This window comes from Sceloporus undulatus, chromosome 3 (assembly GCF_019175285.1).
Source record: "Sceloporus undulatus isolate JIND9_A2432 ecotype Alabama chromosome 3, SceUnd_v1.1, whole genome shotgun sequence".
Classification (NCBI taxonomy): domain Eukaryota; kingdom Metazoa; phylum Chordata; class Lepidosauria; order Squamata; family Phrynosomatidae; genus Sceloporus; species Sceloporus undulatus.
Window position 1 is genome coordinate 115739604 of NC_056524.1, and position 17410 is coordinate 115757013.

The 17410-nt window shown below is 40.1% G+C and overlaps 1 protein-coding gene across 2 annotated transcripts in view; it reads right to left on the reverse strand.

Annotated features, from left to right (window-relative positions):
• The window catches only part of RBM26 (RNA binding motif protein 26), a 68903-nt gene that overhangs the window by 28741 nt on the left and 22752 nt on the right, over nucleotides 1-17410 (reverse strand). For both annotated transcript variants that reach the window (XM_042458034.1, XM_042458033.1), the window contains exons 8-14: nucleotides 16014-16151; nucleotides 15159-15299; nucleotides 13484-13592; nucleotides 10135-10294; nucleotides 8632-8796; nucleotides 6283-6414; nucleotides 3043-3114 (exon numbers count right to left, since the gene is read on the reverse strand). In XM_042458034.1, the coding sequence (XP_042313968.1) occupies nucleotides 3043-3114; nucleotides 6283-6414; nucleotides 8632-8796; nucleotides 10135-10294; nucleotides 13484-13592; nucleotides 15159-15299; nucleotides 16014-16151 (917 nt within the window). The remainder of the gene's footprint in view (nucleotides 1-3042; nucleotides 3115-6282; nucleotides 6415-8631; nucleotides 8797-10134; nucleotides 10295-13483; nucleotides 13593-15158; nucleotides 15300-16013; nucleotides 16152-17410) is intronic.

Genomic DNA, 17410 nt, shown 5'->3' on the forward strand with positions numbered 1-17410 from the left:
ACGTCTTCTTATTCAACTAAGTATCTGCTGTAGGAATAGTCTTTCAGAAATAAAGGCAAGCTTAGCAGAGACTGAGGTTCTTCTAAGTAGTTTGTTTAAGAGAAAAAATTTAAAATATGTCTCCCTACTTCACTAAGTCCTAAATCCGAGCACACAATTCACAAATTGCTTTTAAAAAATCTGTGTTTCAGGAGCTGATTACTATGCAGAGAACTGAAGTTGAAAAGAAGAGTCTAAAATTCCTTTCAGCGTTCACAGAATCAGTCATGCAGTTCTTTGAATCTGGGCCGTTGTATGCACACATGTGGCTAACTATGGCACTGGGGTGTGTGGATAGCTGTTCAATTTTGTATCTAATCCAGAGGCTGGAAAATTAGGTTTCTTCCTCACTTACATATTCTTAATGTTCCTCAGAAGGCAACAACACTTAGTACTTCCGCACGAAGTGTACACAGGAGTGGGGTGCATGTGGATTGCCCTTGGGTAAGCAGCAATAGGCTAGCAATGGGCAGATTGCTGTCCATGTTAATTTCAACAGGACTAAGTTTGTTCTGTCCTTTTTGAATTATATTCTGTACCATACACATATATATGTATGTGTATGTTTAAATCAACATGAAATCCTTAAGCCAAGTATATAAAACAAGTTGGTGAGGTGATCCAAGGACTGTCTTTTAACAGTTCCTTTTGAAACAGCATTTCCTAGCAATTTGGCGTGGTTAATGAATAGCAGACTTCATGTAGGTTGAAAAGGAGTCAGAAATGTTCCTGGGAAGAATGGTCCTTGGTCTCAGGAAAGAGATGGCTGACCTATGGGTACATGTTGGCAGCTACCTTTGTGCAATCTGTACAATTCCCATGTGAGAGTGTCACAGAGTGCTTCTGGAAAATGGAGCTTAAGCAACTTTCAGTGAATAAATTAAATTTACAAAACCGGCATTTTGGCTCTTATGAACACTACCAAAGTACAATTTGCCCTCCGTATCCACACATTTGTCATATATGGATTCAATCATCCATGGCTTGAAATCATTTTTTTTTAAATCCAAAAAGCAAACTGTGTTTTTGCCATTTTATAAGGGTCACCTTATAATGGGACTTGAGCATCCACAGATTTTGGTATCCATGGAGGAGCTGGAACCAAACCCAAGTGAATACCAAAGGCCCACTGTATCTATTTCAGAACCCCCCCCCCCCAAACATACACTATCTATCAAAAAAAGAACAGCTAAGAAAAAGAAATGCCAGATGATAACTCATCTCATGAAACAGAAAGGATTTGTAATTCAAAAATTAGTTGTATCTGATATTTTGTGTCATCTTATATAGGAATAGGTTTAACAAGTAAGCCAAATAGTTTTATATCTACAGGATGGTTTTCTGGTTTAATGTGGCCAAGACATTTTTCAAAGCAACTTGTAATAGGCACAAGAAATGCATTCTGAGACAGAGTACAGATGGTAGAAAAGGGGCAGTCCGCAGCTGCCCCTTTTTTTGCCGGGTTGGCGGCAGGGCACCCCATCAGCAGCCCCTGCAGCTCCAACCCGGCGCTTTTTAGGCCACGGAGAAGCAGCAAAAAGCTGCTTCCCCATGGCCTGGAAAAGGGGTGTCCTTGGCTCCATGCCCCAGGACACCCCAACAGCCGCTTTGTCCCTTTTTCCCTGGTGCCATTCCCGCAGCCATTCTGTGGCTGTGGGAATGAGGCGCACGCCAGAAGGAGCTCCATTTCGGAGCTCCTTCTCACGCCGCTGTTAGGCCGCCACAAGCGGCCTGGGGCGGCATGAACAAGTCACGCCCATGCCGTGCCATTTGGACGTGGTGCGGCCGTGACATCATAATGGTGGCGCCTGTGTACACAGGGCGCCGCCATTATGCCACCACCGGCAAGTACTAGGGCAGTGATGGTGAACCTTTTACAGGCCGAGTGCTCAAACTGCAACCCAAAACCCATTTATTTATTGCAAAGTGCCATGTCCCTCTAGCTTTCTAGTAACAAACTCTGGCAAACTCTGTGCTGGGGGGACGGCACATGTACCCACAGAGAGGGCTCTGAGTGCCATCTCTGACACGCGTGCCATAGGTTCACCATCACTGTACTAGGGTTAGGGAGCATGTACATGGTGTGTGCTCCCTAACACTAATACCTGCGCTGGTACACCACTTTTTGGTGGTCTGTACCGTGCCTGAGCTATCAAAACCTATTTTGAATACTCACAAAATCTGTTACTATTTTAATTCTCTTCTTACTGCTGGACTGATTCTCTCTACACTTAATCCTTACAATACTTTGACACAAATGTGGATGCTTTTATCCAAGTTAAATGACCCTGAAGTATTTCACACATCTTGATTCATCAAGACAAAGAACCCAAGCTCACAATCAAAAGGAAGCAGTAGTAGAATTACAAGTCAGTGCTTTACCTTCACATTCTAGCACACAGTTTCACAGGACAGAACTGAATAGCTTTAACAAGACTGGAATCCCAAATCTAAGGGATGAAGGTCACATAGCCAAGGAAGGAGTGGTAAGCCGACATCAGAAACAAAGCACTGCAAATTTTACATCCTGCTAACACTGTCTTTTTATGGAATGAGGCAACACACTTCAGCATTGTTCAGGATCATTAATTGCCTCAAACACTTTGACAAAAATAACAAGACAAGATAGTTCAAAACACTACCACAACACCATAGACCATTTTCATTCTTACCATAATTCTTTTCCTTCTGCATTCAAATGGCCTTGAGCCACAGTCAAACTAATTCTGCTAATAACCACTCTATCATACTAAGTCCTATCCAAACAGCTACAATTTAGGTTTTATGAAGGTGCCTACACAAACACAGCAAATTCTGTTTTATTAACTTTATCAGAAGCATTTCAATTATGTTTAATACATTTTCAAAGTTCTATCAACAATGCTAAAAAAGCATGCAACCATCTTGCATTTACAACACACAAAAAACCTCTACAGAAGCAGGCTTGTGGTACTGTAATTATACAAAAATTGTATCACAGTCCATTGAACATTATTTCCTTACCTTTTCAGTAGTTGGATTAGGTGGCTTAGGCACAAACCCAAGCCTGTCCTTCACAGATGGTTTTGTTACATTCTAGGGGAAAAAAGAGATTTTTTTTAAATGTTTGCAATCATGTACAGTGGTACCCCGGGTTACAAAAATAATTCGTTCCGCCGCCGCGTTCGTAACCCGAAATGCTTCGTAAGCCGAAAAAGCCATAGGCGCTAATGAGGAAAAGCCACGGTTTCGTGCGAAATAGCGCCGAAAAGCACCAAAATGTTTTTCGTAACCCGAAAAAACCTTCGTAACCCGGAACAGTTTTTTCCTATTGATTTTTTTCGTAACCCGGAAATTTCGTAAGGCGGCGCATTCGTATCCCGGGGTACCACTGTACTTTTAAACTAAGATGGGCATTTCTTACTTTAGAAGAGCCAGTTATTGCTGAAGTATTGGTACATTCAATGCAAGAGCAAGAGGCAGAGCTATGACAAATGCCCATTCTGGCAGTGAGAAAATAGAGTAGATATTTCCTCTGAGGGTAAGCCATGTTACCTTGTGGCAGGAAAAACAAACCAAAACAGAAGTTTTGTCCCACCTTAAAACACAAGTCCAACACTAGGTTAGCATGGCTTTATGATTTAGCAGAAGACCAAATTGCTTTGCAAAATCTTGCAGCAAGGCAGACATAACAGTATTTTAGGAGGCCATGTAGTAATATGGTTGGCAGCATCTAGCTAAAAAATCCCAGAGCTCAGAGGACTTGATGGTATCTAGCATTGTGTAGTGGTTTGAACACTGGACTATGACTCTGGAGATCAGGGTGATTCTTCACTCAGACATGGAAACCCACTGAATGACATTGGGTGTGTCACACACTCTGTCCTAGAAACCCCCATGATATATTCACTTTAAGGTCACTGTAAGTCAGAAACAACTTGAAGGCACAGAACAACAGCAAGGATGAATAAGAATCCAACAGACAGTAATGATGCCCTAACTCAAACAGATCAGAACTCAAGACAGTTAACCAATGAGAGAATCAACACCTGTATAAACTAACGTACACACAATATTTCAATTATGGACTGAAACAGACTGGCAGGAAGGAGCAGCCTTTAGCCACTCTGGGGGCAAGGCATCCAGACAGCCCATATCCCTAGAGTGGATGGAAGCTGCACGGAGAGAGCTCCTGGCTGAGAAAAGGAGCGAGGAAAGCCTGTTTTTTGCCAGTCTCCTGGATTTAGACCAGGCTGTGTGGTTGCTGTGATCCCACACCAATCGGGGGGCGACCGGGGCTGGAACAGCCTCAGGCCCCTCGAAGCTGCCAGTCTGCATGATTGCTAAGCTAGCTCAAGGTATACCTTTTGGTGGAGACCTTTTGAAATTCTAGGGTTCACCACAGAAGCATTTCATAATGGTGAGTCAGTGAGATTTTCAATTTTAGAGGACAGGCTATGTGATAGCAAGAGAGTCATTCCTTCATTTATACTGCAGACTAGCACCATGGACTCAGCCAAGAGATAGATAAACTCTCTGATAGCCATTAGGGCTGAAGGGCGGGGTATAAAACCATAAATAAATAAAATGATAAATAAATAAACACCTAATTCAGCTCTTTCAAAATTAGTTTTATGTGCTTCTTGTCAGTCATCACTGGTTTCATCCTGGCAACCACAGCTAGCTCCAACTTTCATTTCTATGTTATGTCCAAGAGCAGCCCCATAAAAATGTATTTTAAAAATCAGTGAAAAGCTATCCAAAACATGACTTACTGTGGCTACACTACTTCAGAGACATCGATGACAAAGCAAGTCTCAAGACTCTAAAAGCTACACTCATTTGTGGGAAGTGTGTGTGTGTGTTGGGGGGGCAGATGCGGTGTGGGGAGATAAAAATGTAATGAAAAGATGAGATATTAGGCAGAGAGCTCATCCCATCCACTATTAATATCTAGTGTAGCTCCAACTGGAAGACTCCAGCTGAAGGAATTTGGGCCCAGGAACACACAATGTTTAAGAAACAAAAAGGAAGCATTCTAATTCTTGGCTGCAGCAGGTAGTTCCCAAAGAAGAGAGAAAGGGGCATTTAAGAGAACAACTGGACCCATGAGGTAATATTGTCTAAGAGGGCATAGCAAGAGATGACATAAGTCTTAGGTTGGGAGAAGAATTACACAGTAACAGAGCCAGACTGTACATATCTTCAATCGGGGGTGGGAGGTAGGAATCTCAAGAGAATAGGGGTTTATAGCCACAGCCTTGGGGTTTCAGAAAGGTAGTTGATCAATTTAATTTGTGCATTTGTGGAGCTTTCACTGTTTTAACACTAGCTGAGTGGGTTACTGGAAATTAAGGGTATTTTACTGTAAAATCCAACCTAATTCATTGAATATTTTCTCTACATTGTCTTCTTTGGCTCTTTCTTTGAATAATAAACCAATACATCTTTAGCAATGCCAGTTCTATTCCTCCATTACCTTAAAGACATCCACATTTAAATCCAACACCATACTGGCTTTGCAGTGCCATCATAATGGAACATCCTTCCCTTCCCCTCTATAGTGCTTCGAGCTGCCCAAAAACTGGTCCAGAAGGTTTCCCAGCTCTCTGGAAAATGTTTATGTTATGTTTATGTTTGTGGGAAAGGATTTACAGCCCTGAGGATACTGCGGTGAAAGGGGGAAACTGCCACTATCCTGTCTTCATCAGATTATGCTTGTCCACCAGCATCAGTCCAATCAGTCAAAATGCGTGACACTGCTAGGTAATACAAATTTTCCTCACAAACAAAAAATAAATTTTTTGCCAAGATGTATCAATGAAAGCACTGTTTAACGTATATATTTTGCCTGTGAAACACCTTGTATTTTGCAGTATTACTATAACATGCATTTTGCACTGAAAATTGTAATATTATCCAAGTAGTACAGCAGAAAGAAATTCATCATACCTATAAGAGGTAAGTAATATTTGAGCATTGAAAAGTCTAATTTTCTTGAGGCATTGTTTTATTAAACTGTGTCTCAACTTGTCTAGTACTGTGAAGACTATTTACTCACCTGTAACTTGGCCCAACAACTTTAAACAATCCTTATTACTAAAATATGAGTGCTCAATTTAAAATGCTCCTTTCCAGAAATTTTAAAAAATATTTTTGCTAAATATAGATCACTCATTTATATGAAGGGATTCTTGGTTAAACAACATATTTCAGTTTAATTTTTAAAAATAACATATTTGGTGACATAAATGTTATATCTACCTGAACAGCTTCTACACTGGCACTCTGAGCTTCAGCAGGCTCAATGTTACTGGCAGGTACCGGACCTAATCGCTCCTTGACCGACTGCTTTATAACAGGTAAAATGGGCTGCTGGGCTAAAGGCTGTATTACCTTAAAAGAAAATCGGTTCATCACATAAAAGACAAAGCAGATGTTAGCCATTTAAGTATAGATGTCACCATTCTTACTATACGCTCTAAGTTCAACATCCACGTAATGTATTTTAACAAATACTTTATTCAGTAAAACAATTTATAGTCATTTCACCAAAACTAAATCTATTCAACTAAAATCTAAAAACAAACAAAAAAACTTTCAAACTGAAAAAAAAATTCCATTACCAACACTCTCATACTGATTTGTTTTTACTAATGACAGAACAAGTCACAGTTCTCAGACTTCAGATATCACAAGGAAAATGTGGTTAACGTTAAAGCAAAACCATTATCAGCCTCATGCAACAAGGGGACATGTTCTTGAGGCTAAGACAGACTTGCTTTTGTGACATAATGTAATGTAATCCCTGGGCTGTTACACTTATGATAAATCAGTTATTGAGGCAATGTATACTATATCTGTTTGAAAATTTTGATATATGTAGCTTGCATTGCTCTTTTATTCTTACCAATTCCTATAAAAATGCCTAATTTGCAGATTCTTAGGAGAAGTCATAATTCATACTATTTATACTGAATTTACTGTGCTAACCAGCTCAAGTAGGATATTTCAAAGACACAGGGTGTCAGGTACAGTCTGGAAACTGTTTTTTAAAAAACAAAGAGTGTGGAAGTTTTTTCAAGACATTTTTCTGCTCTAAGAACAATATTTCATTTCCTTCATTTGCAGTTCCAAATTCTTGCAAAAACCTTTATTCTTTTCAGTATGAAACATTTCCTGGGGAGGGCAGCTCTTAAGGACTGGGGGTCATACTGGCTCCTATGAGACATCAGAAAGCCACAGACTAAAGGGAGGGTTAAGAAAGGCCTTTTCTGGGCTTAAATCAGCTTGGGGTGTGTGTGAACACAGTAAATGTCTCCTACAGTCCCTAAAAGTTGTGGAGAGCATTTTTATTAAATGAAAAATGTTTCAAGGGGGTATTTTCTGCCAGTATTTATTATATAGCCTCCTGTAAAAGCTTTTTATACATCACACACTATAGTGATTGATACACAGAGAGATGTATTTATATTTATAAAGAACGTAAAGCCTTCTCCTACAAGTTTCTTTGTCACTTATTACAATGGAACTTACTTTTAAGTACATCATCATTAAGGACTGTAAATTTAGTCTGGATGAAAAAAAGGAATTTGTCTTTCTTTGAAAAGACAGTGGCTCCTTGGTATCCGCTGGGGTTTGCTTCCAGAGGCCCCCCCCCCAAAATACCCAAATGTCTGGCTGATCAAGTCCCATTATAAACAATGGTATAGTAAAATCATGTTCCTTATATAGGATAGAAAAATCAAAGTTTGCTTTTTGGAATTTATCTATTTTTGGAATATTACCAAGCTATGGATGGTTGAATCCGTGGATAAAAAATCTGTGAATTTGGGGGGGCTAACTGTACTCAGCTATATACCATATAGGGGTGCTACAATAAGCCTTTTCTGTATGCCATTCATATACTGTTATAGGATGTGTCTATGCCTGAAAGTTTAACAAAGATGGTCAACTTCTCTATGCTCAGGGGACAAGTTTTGTTAAGACAAAGGTGCCTTTATGTAATGGGCTATTGCCATTTCTCAAAGAGTGCTTCTTGTCTGAATAAATAAACCAGTTGGCACCACTAGCTGCCATGGCACAATACTATGGAATTATGGGATTTGTAGTTTATTGTGGTACCAGAGCTCTCTGACAGGGAAGGCTAAATATCTCACAAAACTACAAATCCCAGATTTCCTTAGCATTGAGCCATGGCAGTTAAAGTGGTGTTAAAGTGGATTATTTCTGCAGTGCAGATGCAGCCAAAGCTTGAAAACTCTTTTTCAAGCCTTGACGTCATCTGCACTGCACATGCCATAGAAAGATCTGGCTCAAAAGGCATTAGCTGGCCACCCTTATTTATATACACAATAAATTTGATTACACAAAAAGGAAGTGGGGGTGGGTTTCAATAATAAGATTAATTCACTATCAAAAAGAATAATTCAGTATCAAAGGGTTTAACATTTGATTTTACTTTTTTAGTATTTCTTCTAGTACTGTGTGGTCTGAGATTCAAGCTATAGAAAAATAAAATACTGAAAGCTCTGCTTGAACATCAAGATACTGCGGGGGAATCTTAGTTAAGTGGGCTACTAAAATGAAGTGGATCCTCTTCCCTGACTTTACCTTCTGTACTGTAGTTGGCATGAGTGGAGAACTGCCTTCTCTGTGCCAGTACACTTTAATAAATCGATTATTTAATACTGCTTCTGTGCTTGATATAGCTTTCTTTGCCTCTTCATGCATAGCAAACTGGATAAGGGCACCTTCTGGATCTCCCTGGTAGGCAACCTATGATTTGCAAGAGAAGTCAGGCATAAGCACAATGGTATCATTATGTGGTAATCAGCTATGCATGTTTGCTATCATTATCAGTGTGCTTAGCACAACTAGTAAAAATGAACTGCACCACAAAATCTAATCTGATCTAACCAGCGTGCTAGATATTCAAAATTACAACAGGCCCCATCTCATGAGGTTTATATTCTACCACCTAAACACAGTCTGAATTCAAAGAGTTGGAATGAAGGGAAAGGGGAGGTAGGAAGAGGGATCAGAGGTAAGAGTGATAATAATCCACTCATAACACCACTTGAAAGAATATAATTTTTTCCCAGAGATGTATATTATCACTTTAAAACTGGAAATGCAGACAATTTATTTACCAATATTTTTACTACATACTGCTGAAAGGAAAGGTAGGGTATTGTTTTCAAGAACTGAAGAAAAATATATCAGTACCACCCAATCACATTTTTCAGGTAATGTTCAAATGACTTTAGATCCATCTGTCTGATTTCTCATTTTAAATGTACTCCCACAAAACAGAAAGAGAAGGCAAAAGGTTGGTTTGGGGGAACATCTTGATAAGGAACTGGCAAAACCACCTCTGACTATTCCGTACCAAAGAAAACCCTATGAAATTCATGGAGTTGCCATAAATCAACAGATGACCTGAAGGCCTATATACACACAGAGAGAAAATCTTGGAAATGTTCCATCTTTTCTATGTCCTTTGGAGAAAACTACCACAAATCTATCTGAAGAACCATGATGTCACTGCTCTTGTGATAAAGGTCCAAAATATACTACAGACATAATCCAGTTGGAGACTCCTTTCACTGCCCTTGCTCAGTGCTAGGGAATCCTGGGAACTGTAGTTTGTTGTGGCACCAGAGCTCTCTGACCAAGAAGGCTAAATGTCTCACAAAACTAGTTCCCAGAATTCCTTAGCATTGAGCCACAGCAGTGAAAGCTGTCTCAAACTGGATGATTTCTCAGTGTGTTTTGGACCATAGCTGCATATAGACTTATTTTGTCTCTCTTTGCACAAGTTTATCCACCGTTACAATACCTTTTACTCCAAGAAGTGGCAACAGAGGGCTAATGTATGGTGACACACATAGCAAGAGACAGAGTCAAGAGAACTAAAGAAAGAGGAAGTGTTGATAAAGGAAGTAGGGATGGAATGAATGTAGAGAAGACATACATTTTACATCTGGCTGTTATATTCAGAATAAAGTGGGAAATAATTTTCAAAACTTCCTCATAATAAAGCCATCATCATAACCACATTCTAACTGGTAACCAGTTCTAATAATGCAATAAAACAGTCAAGTTAACACCTACCTGCAAATTCACTATATTTCCAAATTTGCTGAAGTGCTCGTTTAGTTTGCTGATATTGTTAAGATCTGGAGGAACTTTCCTCAATTCAAGTTTAGTATTTTCATTGCCGAACTGCACCTTCTTCTGAAAAGCTGGACTGTTCGTTCGATTAAAGTTTTGCCTGAAACAGACAAGGCTGAGGATTGTTTTGATGCACTTATATCAAACAGCTACTTACCAAGATTATGCTCTGCCGCCATCAACTAGCCAGCACAAACCAAGATAATATATTCATATGAACTGTCAGAGGGACATGAATTCAACATCTACATGTACAACTCAACACCCTCCTCAAGATCTTTTTTCAACCTGTCTCTATCAAACACCTGGACTGCTTTTTAAGGTTGCAATGTATTTAAAATGTAGTTTGAAAATGTAACAGAATGTTTCTTTAAAAATAAAACCATGACTACCATCAAAGTACACTCAGAGTGTGTGATCTTCTTTGAACAGCTCTTATGTCATGTTATCGGATCTAGGTGAATAAAAGAAAGCATCAGGGACCTCTAGGAGGGGGAACTGAAGGGAAATCTCCTATTTTCATATGTTTGATGAGCTGCTGCCCTCATGGCCCTTGACACACTATCTTTATCTACACTAGATTTTAAGCTTAAGAAAAAGTTATGAATTTCTTGAAACTGTATGCAGATATATACTCAGCTCAATTGCTAAAAGCCACTAAAAGTGATTTTCACTTTCAATATTAAAGCTGCTTGATAATTCATAAGTCAACCAAGGTTGGCATAGGCTAATTTACTTTAAGTTCATAAGGTACTGAACCAGACAACATCCAAATGATTCTAAGTTCCTCCACTGAAAAGCAGCAGCATATCTTGAAAATTAAGAAGATGTATTAAATCCAGCCCTACCTTCTCAACAGTGATTAGACAACAGCAAAAAGGACAGGATAGGCAGTAATACATTCAGATTATCTATTAGTAACAGTGCATAGTCAAGTCTGGCTCCAGTGAACCATACACTTAACAGTTAAATTCCTCTAATGCATGATATGTGATGTGGCTGCTTTTGGAGACAACCCATAATCCCCCAGTGTAGCTGCAAGAAATCTGACTAGTGTTATACACAGAACCATATCACATATTTTCTGGAAAGCCTACACTGGTTACCTATTTACACTAAATCTATATAAGGTGCTCATGCGTTCCTTAAATATTCACCTCTTCCCCAAACAACTTATGCATGAATTAAGTCATTTCCCTGTATTACTTGACCAGAGAAGTACATTTATCATTTTTTTAAAAGAGATAAAAGTGACAGGTTTTATGATGTCAAAACACTCATATAACAGATCATAGCACAAGTGGTCTTGATATGGTTTTGATGATCATGCAGGAAGGCATCCAATATCTCCCAATGCAAGCGGAAGAATGGCAGCAGCAACAAAAGAGAGTTGCCTTAAAAAGAGCTGGCTTAAAGGCAACCTCTGGAGGGCAACCACCTTTTTTTCTCATCACTGCTGCTATATATTTTTTTCTTTTACTCTTTCTGTCACCATCACTGTGTGCCATCACTTCCTGTCAATTTTTTTCCTCCTGCTACCACAGTTCCCATGGGCTGGGGATAATGTCTCAACACCAGCTTTTTCACTTCTCCTTTATCTAATGATGGAAGAGGGTTTGAAAGATTGAAGAGGGTTAGGCACTGAAGAAAAAGATAATTAATGGCACAGGTCCAACTCCAGACTATCTGAAAGACTGCATCTCTCGATATTGACCTAGCAGAGTCATAGGAGCAGTACAGACGGGTGGTGGGACGCTGCCCCTTTTCGCCCCGGATTGGGGCTGCAACAATTGCATGCCGCGGCATCGTTCTGCCCTTCAGAGGACTCAAGATGAAGCCGCCCCCAAGCGGCTCCTTGGAAGGGGCGTCATAAACACCACACTACGGCGTTATGATGTCTTTTCCGTGCTGCGCTGTTTGGGCACTGCACTGGAGGTGCGGCATCCTGGTGCGTGCCAAAATGGCACCTGGGTGGTGGCATAACAACTTGGAGCATGCAGATGCTCAGCCCTCACCCCATCCACAGGCCGGCACAGTGTTGGTCTGTATAGCCCCTTAAAGATCCAAGCTGGGAGAGGTTTCTCTCAGTCTCGTCACCATCACAGGCTCACTTGGTGAGGACATAGGAGAGTGGCTTCTTAGATACATTGTTAGCCCTCTTGAGCTCCATTATTGAGAGAAAGGTGTAATATAAATGAAAATAATAGTAACAGATCTCACTCTGTTTATTCCCTTTCACAAGAGACTAGGCTGGCTCCTACTCAACTTTTCTTGTCCTGCCACGCAAAGATCTTTTTGTTTAAGCAGGCATTTAATGTGGTTACTTGCAGAGGCTTCTTGTAGCGGGGTGGATGCTTAATTTTAAACTTCTGTATGCTTTGTAACAGTTTTATACTGCTTTTAATCAAATGTTTTAATGTGATAATTTTAATTGTCACATTTTTTATGTGATTCTTTTTTAGCTGATTCTTTTTGTGAGCCAACTTAGGCCCCATTCTGGGAGAAAGGGGACCTATAAAATTTAGTCACTCATGGATCATCACATCCTATATTATTAAATGGTGGCAATGTGAATGTGGACACATTGAAGAGTGCATGTTCACATTGCTGCCATTTAATAATACATGGTGGGATTAGCTGGGTTTTTTTACATTTGCATGGGGTCTTCGAACCAAATCCCTGTGGATCGGAAGGACAAACTGTTCATACAATAAATATATAGTTTTGGGCTGTAGATGCCGTGTTATCAATAGTGATGCCAAGTAACTATGCCAATTGGGCTTTCCACTCCAACAGGATATTGAAGTGTCATGAACCCCCCCAGTTTAGAATGCCCTCTTATGGGAAATTAGTGTGGTGTCAATGCTGCACTGTTTTTGTTGCAGGTTAAATATCCGCAAATGCATGTAACTATTCTAAACTTCATATATTTTAAATTTGTATTTTTAAACCTGGCTGAAATAGTTTTATGCTTCCCAATATTACTATTTTATGTTTAACTTTAATTCATAATCATTTTGAAAGTTTAGATTTTGGGCCCATGACTCAGAAGTCCCCTTTGGGAATTCATATAAATGCAAAATGAAAGAGTGATGACTGCAGCACCCCCACATATATAGGTCAAGATATCATCCCTCTTCCAGTGGGCAATGTTCCAAACCAAGGGTAGTAGTTTTAATTGGAAAATCATGTATGAGCTGGAGACACAGGCATTAAAAACACACACATTTGAAATGCAATTTATATTCCAGGCATTAATACATAGCTAGCAAATCTAGCAAATACTCACTTGTCAAACCAATTCTTCTTTGGTGGGACTCCATCACCTGAACCAATTGTTCTTTTTCGAGACTCAGAATCTACTACTATCCTCATGCTGTTTTTATTAGGAGGCTTTTCTATGTGGAAGAAAAGAGTACACTGATTAATTTTTAAAGGATGTTTGTCTGTGCATTTTATAGTAGGAATTTCTCTCCTTATTACTATCAGCTGACTTACTGCATTTTTGGAACACACTATGTGCTGTTTTTCTTCAAACCCAAGGTCCCTTTGGTTCAGCACTGGTCTCCAACAGATACCAAAACCAGATGCTTCAAAAGGAACTGCAAGAAACCCCACAGGGCAACTACAGAATACATTGCCCAGAAAGCAACATTTCTTTTCAACTCCAGATATTTAGCAGATGGCTTACGACTTGAAGCCTGAAAGGGATTCCTTTGATATTTTCCAATATTTTTAAAAAAAGAAATAGACATGGGAGGGGGAGGCATAAAGGCATAGTGTAGATGTAACATGCATAGAAGAGCAGGAGTGTCTTCCTGGTCTGTACACTCTACTCCCTTGCACATGAATCTCTCCAACCATTTTCAAACCATACTTTGGCATCCTGGGTTTATGTAAACCCTGTAGTTCCCGAAAGCATAATCAAACTTTAACCAACTTTTAATCAAACATTAACTAAGTTCCTCTAGTCAAATTATCCTAAAGTACAAGATCTTCGAGCCCCTATTAGCCTAGCTTTTACTCCCTAGGAAACAAGAATACCCTTTTTCAGAATGTATGGGGAAAACTAAAATGGGGACACCACTTCTTTTAACAGGTGCAACATCCAAACTTTGATCAGCCTTCTTTCCACTGCCAACCTTAGCTAATATGTAAAACATATATAATTGTCTGTCACTGTATCCAATGCATCTCCAAAGCATAGAAAATTATTTGTGCTTTGCTCTTAGCACTCAAAATACATTTTTCCAATAGAAATCCCCTTTCCTTTTACTCTAGAGGTAGGGAATGTACAGCTTCCCAGATGCTATTTCACTTTCCACCAGCCCTAGCCAGCAGAACCAATGGTGAGGGCTGACTGGAGTCCATCCACATATGTAAGGCAGTATGCTCTCCATCCCTGTTTTACTCTTCATCTGGTTCGTTAAAGAGCCCAAAAACCTTGACTTCAATTTTTCATTACTTGACATGACAAAGACAATGAATGTACAGTGGGTCCTTGCTATCTGCCGGGGTTCGGTTTCAGGACCCCATGTGGATACCACAATCCCATTCAATACAATGCCATAGTGAAATAGTATTCCTTATATAAAATAGCAAAAGCAAGGTTTGCATTGTGGAATGTATTTATTTATGACTATTTTCAAGCCATTGATGCTTGAATCCATGGCTACAGAGGGCCGACTATATAGAGGAAGTAAAAATAATAACATCTGTTTAAGGCCAACCTAGGATTACACTGATGTTGAGGACAGTGGAGAGTGCCTTTGGTACTATCTTCCCTTTCATAAGCCTGCTCCTTCCAGAATATTTGCAAGTTATATGGGGGAGAGCAGAGTATAATGATTGGTAGGCTCTTACAGGTGGAGAATTTACCTGCTTGAAGCAACATGCAGTTGCCAACTTTTGCTTTTAGGCAAGAAAAGTCTTAAGGCTAGAGCTCAAGAAATCTTTCACAATACCTCTTGGTGGCAGGTCCATATCACCTGATGTAAGTCCTATCAGATTTGGTCTTTGAGCATGCACTCTGTGTCTATACATCGGTCTTGAAGTGCTAGTTATACTTGGCGCTTCAGGATTATAACCATCTGTGTCATATGTTTCTGTTAAGGAAAAAAAATAGTTATACTAAAATGTACAACCAGCTGTGAAATAACCCATGTTCAAATTAGGTAGTTTGAGCAATACTCTTTGCACACAGTGGCTTTATTTTCAGCAAGATCCAAAGAACTGTTTTGGTTCATGCAGACCCCAGTGGGTGTCTGATCTTGCTCTTTGAACAACTGGGGCCCGATGTATATTTATAAAAATACTTTTGAAACTGCTGAATTTCTAAAGCAGTTTGCTAAGGGAAAATGATTAAGGGAAAGAAATACATTCAGTGTTCCATCAGGTTCCCAGAAGTAGTTTGTCACAAATCATTTGATCATGACCTTGACTATAAAACTACAGTAATTTATTCAAAAATGCAGGTCACTATCACACACTACATTATGTTACTCTTTTTGCCACTAACAATCTTGCACTGTATGGCAACTGGGTGTTATCCAAATAAATTTTCCTGCTGATTTTTTTTTATCAGTAGAACAAAGGGAGTGACTGCCCTTCCTCTACACCCTCAAAATCTGCTTCATAAAGTTCAGAGACCCTCTTAGAACAGACTTTGTGAGATGTGGGACCTGCAGGAGGGGAAAAAATCTGTTGTACATGACTGACAGTAGCTTTCATCTTATAATACTGTGAACATTCACTGTATCTGTGTAATTATAATAACAGTATTCTACATTATCATAGTTTTAAAAATTATATTACCATACCTGTAAAAAGAGAGGGTGGAGCAGGAGGTGACTGGTGATGAATACCTGTTGTTACTACTGTAGGGACAGAACTGGTTGCAGAATTTGGAGGGGCATCCATACCAGAGGGCTGCAAAGGTGGAAGTGGAGGTGGTGGTCCTGCCAAAAACAGAAGCAATGAAGGGTGAAAAATGAAGGAGAAAAGGCAACCTGTGTGTGTGTGTGTGTTTAAAAAATCCTGGTCTATCTTAACCAATGAATCCATCTACAACAGGATGAGGTACTGTAGAAGAACAGCAGGCCACATTAACCCCAAGACACCTTGGAGGCTGTGTTTCCCCCACCACAAAATATTACAAAACAATTTCCCCACACTCCCTCTAGAGGACTAGAGGGCATGTTTGTTGTTGTTGTTTTTGTAATTTGTTTCACCCTGGAGAACACAGACCTGAGGGCTACAAAAATAGCTCTGGGAGGACACATGCAGCCTGTAGACCACACCTTGCTCACCCTGATCTAGACTTTCACAACTGAACAGCAGCACAGTGTAGCCTAATGGTAGAAATATACACTTATGTTTCTAACTGTTGGATGGTTTTACAATGACTCTCTGTATGTAGATATAGGGTTTAACTAATACAGTGGGTCCTCGCCTTATGCGGGGGATCCGTTCCGGATCCCTCCGCGTAAGGTGAATTCCGCCTATGCTCGAGCCCCATTGGAAACAATGGGGCTTGTGTGCGGCGGCGCGGGCGTGCGCGGGGCACAACGGGCGCGCGCGCCCATTCAATTGAATGGGACGCGCCGCCCCTTCCGCCCCACGCGCGCCGGCGGCTTTGAGCACCTATGCTCAAAGCCGCCTATAAAAAGGCAGCGTATGGCGAGGCACAACTGTACTGTGTAAGTGTGAACAACCAAGATTCTCGATCTGATCTAATAAAGTGTCCAGCAATCCTCAACTCTTACTCCAAATAAAACCTGTTAATCATTAAGAATGTCAAAAGATGCTTTGTAGTTTTTGCTGCAATAGATGAATACTGCTACTCCTTTGGAAACTGTTCAAGTCTGTAGCAATCAGGGAAGTAAACCACAATTCATCCAGAGGAAGAGATTGGCAGGCCAACTCCAGGCCTTGCTTGAAAAAGAAGGGCCCTCCCTCTATCCACCATCATCCAGAGGGAGAGATGGGCAGGCCAATTTTAGGCCTTGCCTGAAGAAGAAGAAGAAGAAGAAGAAGAAGAAGAAGAAGAAGAAGAAGAAGAAGAAGGAGAAGAAGGGCCCTCCCTCTATCCACCATAATCCAGAGGGAGAGATAGGCCAACTCCAGGCCTTGTCTGAAAAAGAAGAAGGGCGCTCCCTCTATCCACCATCATCCAGAGGGAGAGATAGGCCAACTCCAGGCCTTGTCTGAAAAAGAA